Source organism: Vitis vinifera, chromosome 10 (genome assembly GCF_030704535.1).
Source record: "Vitis vinifera cultivar Pinot Noir 40024 chromosome 10, ASM3070453v1".
In the NCBI taxonomy this organism is placed as follows: Eukaryota; Viridiplantae; Streptophyta; class Magnoliopsida; order Vitales; family Vitaceae; genus Vitis; species Vitis vinifera.
Window position 1 is genome coordinate 4,031,992 of NC_081814.1, and position 13,661 is coordinate 4,045,652.

The following is a 13,661-nucleotide window of genomic DNA, read 5'->3' on the forward strand; positions in this document are numbered from 1 at the left end:
TATTTTTTTTAAATTAAATTAAATTTATTTTATTTTACTATTTTTAATATATATATAATAATAAAATATTTTTTTTAATAAAATAAGTTATAAAAAATATAATAATTTAATTATTTATAAAACATATTTATTTTAATGTAATTTAAAATTTTAAAAGTAATTTAAAAAACAAAAGTTAAAGAAGGTAGGGCGGGGAGGGTATGAGAATTTCTTATACCCATCCCGTTTAATTTTTTAAATGGGACAAGGATGAAAATTATTTTAGATAAATGGGCTGGGGTTGGGATGGGAGCGACCCATCCCAAACCCGCTCTGTTGTCATTCCTACATATAATAGATAACAAGTCCAACTCCAAATCGAATATACAATCTTGTACAAGTCAAGGAGCAAAGGCTTCCCATTAAGCTTGTATATCGTGTTGGTTCTATCTTTTCTCTTTCTTTTGATAATTTTAGTACTTCACATTCTATTAGTGTATTTATTGAATTGCATATGAATTGTTGAAGTTCTTTAAAAAAATTTGCATCATTTTTTTATTAAAAAAAAAAACTTGTTTAATTAAAAAAAACTTTTTTCAAATTGTTTCACTTCAATGCAATATTGTATAACATGATCCCATATTAGATTATTTTAAGTGAAAATAAAATCATTCACGTATAAACAAATAAGTAACATATCACTTTTTTCATTGACCTTTATATAAAGATCATTTTTATGAAGATTTAATAAAATTATTCTCTTTAAAATATTTGTCAATTTTAGTATTTCATACTCTTGATGTTTGTTATTTTACCTTTTTCATTTCTAAAACCTTGTTCTTATGCCTTTTACTTCACAACTCATATGTTATCCCACATATATTTTTTCTTTAAGATGCTCATTAAAAAAATTGATTTCACATCCATTTGTCAAATTTTTTTCCAATTATTTTAATCTATTAAAGAGATTGTTAATCATATAGTTTGTAGGAGCAAATATCTTATCATAGCCAATGTTTTACTGTTGTTTATAGCCTTAACCATCAATCTTGTTTTATATATTTTTACTTCCATTGATTTCTTGTTTGCCTTGAATAGTTGTCTTTTTCCCTCATCAAAAGATATTTTAACTTCAATGTGTCATTTTTTCTCATTGTTTTTATTTCATCATGTATAATATCTTTTTGTTCCTTTTTATTTTTTTAATATTGCATTACTCCCTTAAAATCTATTGATTAATTCATGACTTGCAAAAAAATAATAATAATAAAATAAAGCAAAAATCAAAATGATTTTTTGTTATCTTATAATTTTGTAGACTCTTGAGCATCGTGTCCCTTAACTTGAGCTTTCCAATTAATGAAGATGATATTCGAACTTCATGTTCATAAATGAAGGTGATAGTGACCTTTTATAAGTCTTCACTTATTTTTTAATCTTGTTCAAAGTTTAAAGGAGTAACATAGTTATCTTCTTGGATATCCTAATCTCATTTTTTCCTTGATTAAACTTGATAGATCATTAATAATGATTTTTCCATCACTTTGATTGTACAACTTGTAACTTATGGAAAATATACTTTTTACTACTGTCATCTAACTTTGGTTGCTTTTACCATGACACATGAACTTATGGAATGCTTTCAAATGCTCTCAAATGCTCTCAAATGTAAAGATTTTGCTCCTCCCATTCCAATATTTTTTATGGTGTTTTGTTCCATATACTTTAATTGAGAGAACAATTTGATAAATAAATGATATTGTGAGTTCCTGCAAATCAAAATCCTTTACATTTTTTTTTTTTACTTTTGAATGTTCAACAAGAACATTCTGATTCTTGTTATGGACACATTAATTTGCAATAAAATTAGCATATTGATATCTTATTGAACAATTTTAATCTTTTATGTAAATATCAGTCTTGTTTTAAGAGTTGACCCAAACATAGTTTATTGTTTTTAATGTTTGCAACATAATAAACATTTGAAATAAATTGGCATCTTCCATTTTGAATTTCAAACAAAGCAAAATTGCTTTATCGTTTATCATAATTTTGGATGCATCTCCAAAAATAACTCGGCTACTTCTTTTTGAATCATTAAGTTTGAGGAAGCTGGAAACTTCAGCAGCCAATTCCTTAATACATGATGGTTGCAACATCTTGATGCCATTAAGTTACAGTTGTTAGGCATACATTGGAGCATCCCAATCATAAGAGCTTGGTAAGGTTCATGGCCATTAACTCCTCTACCGATTTCTAGGGTACAAATGAATTGAGAAATAACCTGTAAGAACTAACAAATTAACTTGGATTTCCATATGGTTCAGTCCATATATACAACCAGAGACACTTCAAATTTCCAAGTAAGTTTGAAAAATGATTCAGGGCCTTATTTATTTCATTTCATACAAGATAATGATCCTGACGTCTAATATAAGTCTTTGTCTTAGTTGGAAAGAGCTAGGTTTGGCTAATGAGTATGAAGTTTACAAGAGATCAAACACTGAAATGGCATATGTGGCTCATGGCAATCCTCCCAGATCCAGGGTTGTTAGAGCAAAGAATTGAGCTCACAAAAACCATCTCTCTAATCTACATTATGATGACATTTTTTATATTTAAGGGCCGCTAGATGAGCTAACTCTCTTCACAATGGAGTTAATCCATTGATATGCTTATATAAATTAAGTTCCACCAAATTGGTAATTCTTATTTGGAGCAACGTCAAGACTGCATGAAGATATGTGGCAAAACTCTTATGGATTCACCAACCAGAACCAGTAACAATTATTGAAAGGCATGATATACTCTAACCAAATTATCATTTACCCTCTGACCAAATTTCCCATCAAAATGGACATTGAAATTTTTTTGGTAGTCACAAATGGAACCACATTTAACGGATCCATTATTTCAACGGTGGGCGAGTTTATGCAATGCATTTATAGTAGAAGCAAAATGGTTTTGCTTCAGGGCATGTGCCCAAGGCTGAGGAGTACTTGAAGAATGGAGTCGTTAGTTCAAGGGTACACGTGGTGTTTGTTCACATGGTTTTCTCTTGGTCATGACATAACCAATGGCAATGTAGACCTAAAAGTTAGATGTAGCCCATGGAAATGTACACCTTGTGGATGACTTTCCAAGCTTCATGTCTTGAACAGAAAAGATTCCTCTTTCAAATGACCTATGAAGCGCCAAGGCAAGGCCCAGGCCCATAGGTTATTAATATGTTATGCCGTTATTTCCTTGGACCACACATCGACCTGAAATTTCGTTTGTAGCTAGATTAGGTAGATCTAAAGTTTGATGTAGCTTTCGCCCAAGGAAAACCAATCAAGGAACATGGAAAACAAAGTGCAACCCATATGATTTCAGACATGTGGAAGCGCCTCAACCATCTTCAAATTGATGAATGGTAGTTTTTCATTGATTATTTCATTCGTTCATGTATAGAGTATCTATAGAGGGTAATCACCATTCTAAGAATGAGAAAAAATGATACAAGGAATGAATGATATAAGGAAAGAACAACTAATATCATAATATCTCAACATTCCTAATATCTCAACTTTCCTAATATCTAAACATTCCTAATTTCTCAACACTCCCCCTCAAGTTGGTACATAGATGTCACACATGTCCAACTTGTCTAAAAATTTTGAGAACACTCGACTTGAGACTGCAGGTTTGGTGAGGATATCGGCCAATTGATCTTCTAATTGAATCTTAGGTAATTTCACAATCTTATCATCCAACTTCTCTTTAATGAAGAATCTGTCCACCTCGACATGCTTTGTACGATCATGTTGTACTGGATTATGAGCAAAATCACATGTGGCTTTGTTATCACAAAATAATCAGATTGGTTGCCTAGATAGGTAACCTAAATCCTGTAAGAGGAGTCTTAGTCATAATGCCTCACAAAGTCCTAGAGCCATACCCCTAAATTCTGCTTCTGCACTTGAACGAGCAACGACATTCTGCTTCTTACTTTTCCATGTCACAAGAACACCACCTACAAAGGTAAAGTAACCAGATGTAGATCGCCTATCATCCATTGCACCGGCCCAATCAACATCAGTATATACTTCTATACTTTGATGATTAACATTTTTAGTGAACAAAATTCCCTTCGCATGAGCATTCTTCAAATACCTCAAAATACGCATGACTGCATTCATATTGTTAAGAATTTGAGGCTAATCCAAACTATCATAATCACCCTAGAGAGGGGGTAAATAGGGTGATGGTCTCTTTTTTACAAATTTAAACTATGCAAAAATAAGAGACAATTATATGCAAATATATAATAAACAAAATAAACACAATTGCATATAATTTAAAAGAGTTAGGGAAGAAAGAGTGCAAACACGAGAGTTTATAGTGGTTCGGCACTTCCTTGCCTACGTCCACTCTTTTCAACCTCCTAACCGAGTGAGGGTTCCACTATCTTGAAGCTTCAACCAAGCTTCCAATCTCTTTACAATTGGATTATGATTCCAATTCACCCTCTTAAACTTTTGGCTCCAAGCACCCTTTACACTTCTTCAAGAGATATCCCTCTCTTGAATAACCTCTCAAGTGATACCCCTCACTTGAGAAAATTCCTCACAAAGATATACAAATAATGATCTCACAAAAATCCTAGTAATAGAACTTTAAGCTCAAATATACAAGAAAAACTAGGATTGAATGGTGTACTAAAGATATGCAAGTTATGAAACAATGGTGCACTCAAAAACACTCTTCCAAGGCTCAAATATAATCAAGAATGATTTGGGAAGGTTACGCTCTTGAAACAATGAAGATTGACGCCTTTTTATAGAAGAGAAATCCAAACTAGCCATTTGGGGGTTCGTCCGGTCGAGCTATGGGTTGATTGGTTGACTAGCCGTTAGCATTAAATGCTTGGCAGGTGACAGTTAAGCCTCAGCCGGACCTCGACCGGTCCTCGACCGAGAAGAGAATTACTTTGACCGGGAAGAGAAGGCTACTGGGAGAGAGAGAAACATTTTGGCCTCTTCGACCGGTACTCGACCGGACGAGCACAATCGGTCGACCGGTTCCTCGACCGGTTGAGCCATTTTTTGGCTCAACACCTAACCTTTTTCAACTTAAAACCTTTTAACATAAGTTTGAACATTATTTAACACAAGGTTTTAGTTGAAAACATGAAATCATCCAATTTTAAGGATATTTAAAACAATATTACTCTTGGATGATTTTGGTGCATAAATAAAGAATGAAATGCATGAAAGTCCTAGTGCACCAACAACCTTACAAAGAGATCTTAAGAAGCTTTGGTCTTGAAAAACTCTTTTCTTTGAGGTGGTCTTCTTCTTCATGATTTCTCCTTGGCTTGATTTGTCTTTGTGATTGCCACTTTGAAAATCATCTTGCCTAATCACACTTGAAATATGATCATTAGTTCTAAACCTTGTTTTGTTATCATCAAAATCAAGATTAACCAAACCTTGGTTTCACACATATGTTACTCTCTAAGGTTATGCATGTATTGACTTACTACACTCAATGCATAAGCAAAATCTGGTCTTGTATGAGCTAAGTACATTAATCTCCCCACAAGTCTCTGGTATCTTCCCTTATTGGTTGATACTTAATTAGGCTCAACACACAATTTCAGACCTTCTTCTATTGGTGTATCAATAGGTTGACATCCCGACATTCCAATCTCCTGTAAAAGATCTAAGGCGTACTTTCTTTGAGACAGAAAAATTCATTCACTTGATCGAGAAACTTCAATCCCAATAAAGTATTTTAGAGGACCTAGATCTTTCATTTCAAATTCTCTAGATAGATAATTTTGTAGAGCTTTTCTTTCTTCAGGATCATTTCCTATAACTACCATGCCATCCACATATACGATGAGTGTCGTAATCTTACCATGTTGTTTTTCAGGAACAAAGTGTGATCTGAATTACTTTGACGATAGCCAAAAGCTCTCATTGACTTTGTGAACCTTCCAAACCATGCTCTTGGGAATTGCTTCAACCCATACAATGACTTCTTCAATTTGCACACCTTCTAACATTGCTTTGCTGACACCATCCATCCTGGTGGAAGATCCATATATACTTCTTCAGATAACTCGCCATGCAGAAAGACATTTTTCACATCGAACTGTTGTAATGGCCAATCCTGGTTTGCAGCTAAAGACAGTAATACTCAAATTGTGTTGATCTTAGCTACAGGTGCAAATGTCTCTATGTAGTCAATTCATAAGTTTGAGTGTACCCTTTTGCTACCAATCTTGCTTTAAATCGTTCAATACTACCATCTGCCTTGTACTTCATAGTATAGATCCAACGACACCCAACTGGCTTCTTTTCTGGTGGACATTCTACGAGTTCCCATGTTTCATTCTTCTGCAATGATTTCATCTCTTCATTCATGGCTGCTTTCCACCTTGGATCAACTAGGGCTTCCTGCACACTGTTAGGAATAACTACAATAGATAATTGATTTACAAATGACTTATTTGATTCAGACAAATGATGGTTATACACATAGTTGCTCATGGGATATTTGACTTTGGTAGACAATTCAGGTTCACATGTGGGTTTAGGAATACCTTTATTATGACGGTGTGGTAACCGTTTCATGAAGGGATCAGGTTCCAAATTAAGAACACCCTCAACAGACGACGATTAGTTTGATATTTCAGTGAAAACATCTTCGAGAGTGGGTGCTTGTCCTGGTATGGGGATTTGATGGACACAAGAGTCCTCAGCGTAGGGGGCCAAGACTTGTTTCTTCGTGTAGATGCTATTACTTTGGGTATTTATTTTTCACGACATTAATTATACCCATCTTATCTTAATTACTCAAAATTATTTTACTGCAGTAGTAAATTTTTATAAATTTTATTTAAACATATTTGAATAAATTAACACTATTTAGAGCTATAATTTGATTGAATTTGTAGGATTCAATGTCAACTCAAGTTCAATCTAATCTTATTTAAATTAAATTCTCATATTACTTAGATGAGTAAATATGGAAAGGATAATAACATAAAATTTAGAATTTTTCTAAGTGTAATATTAATATAATATAATTATTATATATATACTTTTATTCTAACTTTTTGTATTAAATAAAATAAAAATGAAGTTAAAATTAACTAAATATATATTATAGGAATTTATCACAATTATAATTTTTTTCTCTTGTTTTACAAAATTAAAATTTTGAATTTTAAAAATATAATTGTATTAACATGTTAAAATGTATATATCAAATGGATTTCGAGTTTGGCTTCAATTTATAAAACATCATCCCAAACTCAATTCACTTTCATGAAAGATTGAGATTTACAACAAGTTAATGTTCTTTTTTTTCCTTTATTATTATTATTATTATTATTATTATTATTATTATTATAGGTTTTACTATTATTAATATTATTATTTCGTTAGGCTCCATTTTCAAGTTGTCATAAGAGCTACATGTCATATTATGGTATTTTGTTTTTACCTCTCCTTTGCGTTGAGAAATGGTCTTCAGACTTACCTACAAATGATTTTTTTCCCCTCTGATCTTCTCATTTTTAGCTCAAAATAAAAGAAAGAAAAATATCTTTCACAAGAAATGGTTGATGGTGATTCTCACGGTGGGGCTTGCTTTGGTCACGGTTCTCATGGTCTCCTTATCTTGGTTGGCAATGAAGAAGAGAAAAGGTAATTAAAAATCTATGGTAAAGCAACACTGAAACTTTCTTCTTCTTTTTTTTCTAGCATATTTTTTTTTTCCTTTTTTCCTTTACCATAATCAAATAAAATATAATCATTCTAAAAATTCTAAGCACTTGAAAACTGTCTTTATTTGACCTGCTTTAATTTTTTTTTTTTTTTTGTAGATTGTTTTTACAAATAACTAGAAACATGAAAATAAGTTGAGAACTTTTATATTGTACGTAAATGCTTGATTTCTTTATGGAGAATTGATTGAAAAAACCGTAAACAATTTTGTTTAAAACATCATCAAACAATGTTCTAATTAATTTCTATTTTTACCATAATCAAATAATGTAGAATAATTCCACAAACCTAAGTGCTTAAAAATTTAACATGCATTAACTATTTGTTATTGATTCTCAACATATGCAGGTAAAGGAAGACAACATAAATTGTTGTTTAATTTGAACTTGAGTGATACGTGGCTTGCACACTATTCAAAAGCAAAGCAGGGCAATGAAAGTAGGACACCTTCTAAATTGCAATTATTTGATCTAAGCACTATAGCTGCAGCAACAAATAATTTCTCCTTCACTAATAAACTTGGACGGGGCGGTTTTGGCTCAGTTTATAAGGTACTCATTCTCAATGATGTGTATTGAATTTGTATGGCTTGTTAATCACTTCTACATATATGTTTCATGACAACTACTATATCAAGTTGAATTTTCCGCTATATAGATCATGAATAAGCTAAATTTGGATTATAATGATCATTAGGGCCAGTTATCTAATGGACAAGAAATAGCTGTGAAAAGATTATCAAAGGATTCAGGGCAAGGAGTAGAAGAATTTAAGAATGAAGTCACTTTAATTGCAAAACTCCAACACAGAAATCTTGTGAAGCTTCTAGGTTGTTGTATTGAAGAAGAAGAGAAAGTGCTAATCTATGAGTACATGCCAAACAAAAGCTTGGACTCTTTCATTTTTGGTATTGATGTCTTATCTTCTACCATTTTGTTAATATTTTTTACCTTTGGTTCTTGTATAATCATTTAGAAAGGCTCTTTTAACCATTCATTCATTACTAATTAATGTTTCATATCTTTTATACAGATGAAACAAAAATATCAATGTTAACTTGGGAGAAGCGCTTTGAAATCATTATTGGAATTGCCCAAGGGATCTTATATCTTCATCAAGACTCAAGATTAAGAATCATACATAGAGATCTAAAAGCAAGCAATGTTCTATTAGATGTTGATATGATCTCAAAAATTTCAGATTTTGGTATGGCTAGATTATTTGGTGGGAATCAAATTGAAGGAAGCACAAATCGGGTAGTTGGGACATAGTAAGTATCATATATGAGATACCAATAAGGAACACATGATTAAATCTTAATAGTTTTTCTTGTTTGTCACTGCAGTGGTTATATGTCACCTAAATATGCAATGGAAGGACTGTTTTCAATCAAATATGATGTATATAGCTTTGGGGTTTTGTTATTAGAGATTATTACTGGGAGAAAAAACACAACTTATTATTATGGTAGCCCCTCCTTCAACTTAGTTGGATATGTAAGTAAATTGAACCTTTGTTGCTTTATTTTCCCTTATATTATTTACTTATGTAAGCTATTTGATATTGAAAAAAAAAAAAAAAGGTTTGGAGCCTATGGACAGAAAGCAAAGCCTTAGACATAGTAGATCTATCACTAGAAAAGTCAAATCATACAAACGAAGTATTGAGATGCGTCCACATTGGACTCTTATGTGTGCAAGAATTCGTAATAGATCGACCTACCATGTTGACAATTATTTCCATGCTGGGTAACAACTCCACTCTCCCTCTTCCTAATCAGCCTGCATTTGTTGTGAAACCATGTCATAATGATGCAAACTCACCTAGTGTAGATGCTTCTATAAATGAGCTAACAATAACTATGGATGCACGTTAAATGTTTAAGCTCTCAAGTATACATTTATTTACCATGACAATAAATTATGCACACAATATAATTAAATTTCTCTACCTTTATAACTCACTTTTTTCTTTTTAATTAGATGTAATTATAGGGTAATATATGTATGCTTATGTGGATGAGAAATAAAATGGTTAGTTTTTTATTTATTTACATAATTGACTAATTCTTATGTTTTGCAAGGCTTCTGGATACATATTTGAGCAATTGATCAAACATATTTGTTTAATTGAAAGCTTAATTGAGTCTTTCAATAGGGTCTTTAGTTCCAATTCTAATTTGGAAATGAGTAGTTGCACTAGTATTCTTATACTTGATTGAAATATCAATGGTTTTCACTTAGAAAATCTATTGAAGTTCAATTCAAAATTTTGAAAACAAACATAGTACTTGTAGGGTGTCCGTGTTGGGAACCCTGGATTACTCCGTTCTTATGCTCTTGATTGTGTAGGATGCATGCAAATCTATACTAAGCTCTCTAAATCTATCGCAACGAATAAAAAGGTATTAAAAAATAATATGGATGCCATAGAAAACATTGATCTAGAGAATAAAACCACATACCTTTGATTTGGATGTTCCCGAATCAATTCCAATCGATGTAGATAACTCCAAATTCATAAAGGATCTCATAAACACCATGATCTTCCGCTCGATGACATTTCTTTGTATCTAAGCATTGAAATGGTGGAGATTTCAAGGATAGAGATTAGTGTTCTCTCTCTAGACTGAAGGGAGAATGGCAAGACTTGGAAACCCTAACCCCTAAAGGAGTATTTATAAGCTTCCTGTTGGGCTTAAGTGACTTAAGCCCACCATGGGCTTGGGTCACTTAATTTAGCCTAAAAAAGTTGTTGATTGATTAATTAACCATACAAGGCCTAATTAATCAACTAGCCTAGTCCAGAGATACCACTTACTTATCCCTGTGCAACCTTGCGTGATTATCAAAACGCCCTGATACACAAAAGTGAACTAAAAACCCATCCAACCCTCATAAATCTTGTCAATAAGGAATATGAGCTTAGAGTGGGAACCACTAGGACCCATAGGAGTATTGATTCTCTCATAATCAAACTTTGAAATTGACTCAACATCCCATTACAGAGAGTCAACCACACTCCAATACCCTATGTCTATTACAACGAAACACTAAGTGCTCAAATCCGTGACCTATTATCTACTACATGTAGACTTCCTAGGAACTGGTGTCTGTAATCTAATAAGGTAGTGTTATCATCTATCAAGATTACCTCTCAAATCTTTGAGTTACAAACCTTACTTATTATGTGATCAAATGACATACTCTAGCTCCAAGGAGCATATGTCAAATTTCACTAGAGGAATTACTATGGCCACAGATTTCACGATTACATGTTCTATGGATCACCCAAGATGACACACTGTCTCAATCCCATGAGATATCATGGTACCTCTTATCGAGAATACCTGTTACCACCAACCTCCATCAACAGTTACCTAATCCATAGAGATATATGACCACTTTAAGGTCTCACCCATAGGTCAAAACCTTTTGTTGATTTTGGCATAACCTTAATATCCTTTCAAGGTTGAGAGTCCATGTAGCTTGGTGAATCATGACAATTGATAGCCTTGCGTCATGATTCATCATAGGTCTTGTCCAGTGTGCATCACATACATTAGTACACTCATCATGTGAAACCTATCCCGATAGCCAAGAGAAACCATTCCTCCAATTAAGAGGTGGTGCATACAATTTCTACTGGATTGCCCAAATCCATGAAACAACTGTGGACAACTTATCTACTTACAACGAACCCATGACTTTTATTTTTTATGCAACCCTTAATGCATCCAAGTCATGTAAATGTAAGAGGCATGGGTTGAATACTTAAATCAATGTCAATACACCAAAGGGATAGCAATGGGATAGTTAAGTCTAACTTTGTTACATTATGTCTTGCTTTTAGGGGTTTAATCCCAACAAACTCCCACTAGCCCCAAAACTAGACTGGGCATTGTAGAAAGATTTTGCTCCATAGTCATATCACCTCCCTGTACTATCTTACAATGAGGTAACACTTTTTCTTTGTGCATTTCCTTTTCTAGTGGTACTTCAGTTCTTTAGACCATGCCACTATCTCATTGTTATCACATAATAGGATTTTAGACGATATAGCCAAGATAACCCATAACCCATAAGCCAAAAGACTTGCTTTGTTGTTATAGAAAAAAAAAAGTCTTAAAGTGTACACATACCTAGATGTAGACTTTCGAGAGTCCTTATCAGCTTGAAGTCCAATTTCTCAGTATGAAAAGAGTACCAACTCATTGCAAAGACTCAAACATATAATCTCTTATTCTCTAAAGATACTATAGCATATGTTTGACATCCGCTCAAAGCTCTAATTAGGAAATGGACTAATATTTACCCATTATTCCTATAACAAAGCAAATATATGGTCTAGTGCATAGTTTTGTATACTTAAGGTTATCCATTGGAGAGGCATTGGATACCGTCTTAATGCGATCTCTCTCCATAAATGTCCAAGAACATTTTTCCTAAGAAAGACAATTCCAAATCCAAAGAGTAACAAACCCTTCTTGGAGTTTTGCATCATGTGCTTGACTAAATGCTTATCCATGTAGGTGACATGGTACAATTTTCCTATTCTTACAAGCTTAAAGGACCTTAACCCCAAGAATATATTGCAATTTCCTCTAAAACTTAGTAAACTACCAAATCTTGACTAATGGCAATATCCCTACATCATATCCAATGAGTAGATTGTTATCTACCTACAAGATCTTAGAGTATCACCACACTTCCTTGTGTCTTCTTATACACATACACATAAGACCCTTTGCTATGAAAATGTTGGGTTATTAAATCTCATAAATGAGACACATTACAATAGATAGGAGTAATATGATGAATTTAAGTATGATCACTGTTGAAAAGGTTTTCCATAATTGAAACAAAGTTTCTAATTATAACCTTTAGCTATAATCTTAGCCACATAAAACTCAAGCTTTCTATCTACTCCTATGTTTCTCTTATAGACCAACTTACACCTATGGGTTTTATCCCTTTAGGTGCTTTTACAAGAACTTAAAATATGTTAGAACAGAAAGATTCTAACTACCTTTTCATAGCTCCTTGCCTTAAGTGAGCACAAACACTACTCACTACTTCATTGTAATATATGGAATATGAACTTCCCACTATGATGAGGCACTAGTGTACTAGAAATCATAGGTATGGTATGTCTTTAACCCTTTGGATCCATAGTATCCTATGCAATGTGGGACTATCTTCTAATATATCCTCCAATCTGTATCACTCTTTGCTTTATTCTTTATCATATGGTCTTCATAAAAAAAGTTACATTTGTGTCAACAAATATCTTCTGATAATCCTGACTATAAAGGTAATAACCCAAAAATCCTCTTAGATATCCTATAAACTAATATACCTCTTAAGAAAAAGAGGCATTACATTGTCTATAAGACATATCCCTAAAAGAATCCAAAAAAAGATGAGAAACCTATCCACGATCTCACTATGTCCAACCAAGTTTGATATATTCTTTCTCCTTCTCCATTTTGCAATGGAGACCCTGGTGCACATGGCTAGGAAATAATATCATGCTCTAATGGAAAAAATCAAACTTACTAAACATATCACCTTGATCTAATCGAAGTGACTTGATATGTATACCCAATAGGTTATTCGATCCCACCTTAAATTCAATTAATGTATCCAAGGCATCAGATCTCCTATATACATATTCAAACCTAAAGTAATCACCACTAAAAGTGATGAAATACCCATACCCTCTCCATGCATGGACACTAAAAGTTCCATACATGTCAGTATAAATTAACTCTAAACATTCCTTGGTTCTAATAATCTTGGTCATTTTACCATCTATACAGGATCTGTAGACTGAAAGATCTTCTAGAATCAAAGAGTCTAGACTTTACTAGTCTTTGGATCCTATTTAGATTAATATGAC

The 13,661-nt window shown here is 32.9% G+C and overlaps 1 protein-coding gene across 1 annotated transcript; it reads left to right on the forward strand.

Moving 5' to 3' along the window:
* The first annotated feature begins 6,694 nt into the window (after nucleotides 1–6,694).
* On the forward strand, nucleotides 6,695–9,636 carry LOC132254468 (G-type lectin S-receptor-like serine/threonine-protein kinase At1g11410). Its single transcript, XM_059740185.1, has 7 exons — nucleotides 6,695–6,777; nucleotides 7,554–7,679; nucleotides 8,109–8,311; nucleotides 8,457–8,667; nucleotides 8,793–9,030; nucleotides 9,106–9,256; nucleotides 9,343–9,636. Exons 1-7 carry the CDS (start codon nucleotides 6,711–6,713, stop codon nucleotides 9,634–9,636), a joined length of 1,290 nt encoding a protein of 429 aa, XP_059596168.1. The 5' UTR covers nucleotides 6,695–6,710.
* Nucleotides 9,637–13,661: the final 4,025 nt, after the last annotated feature.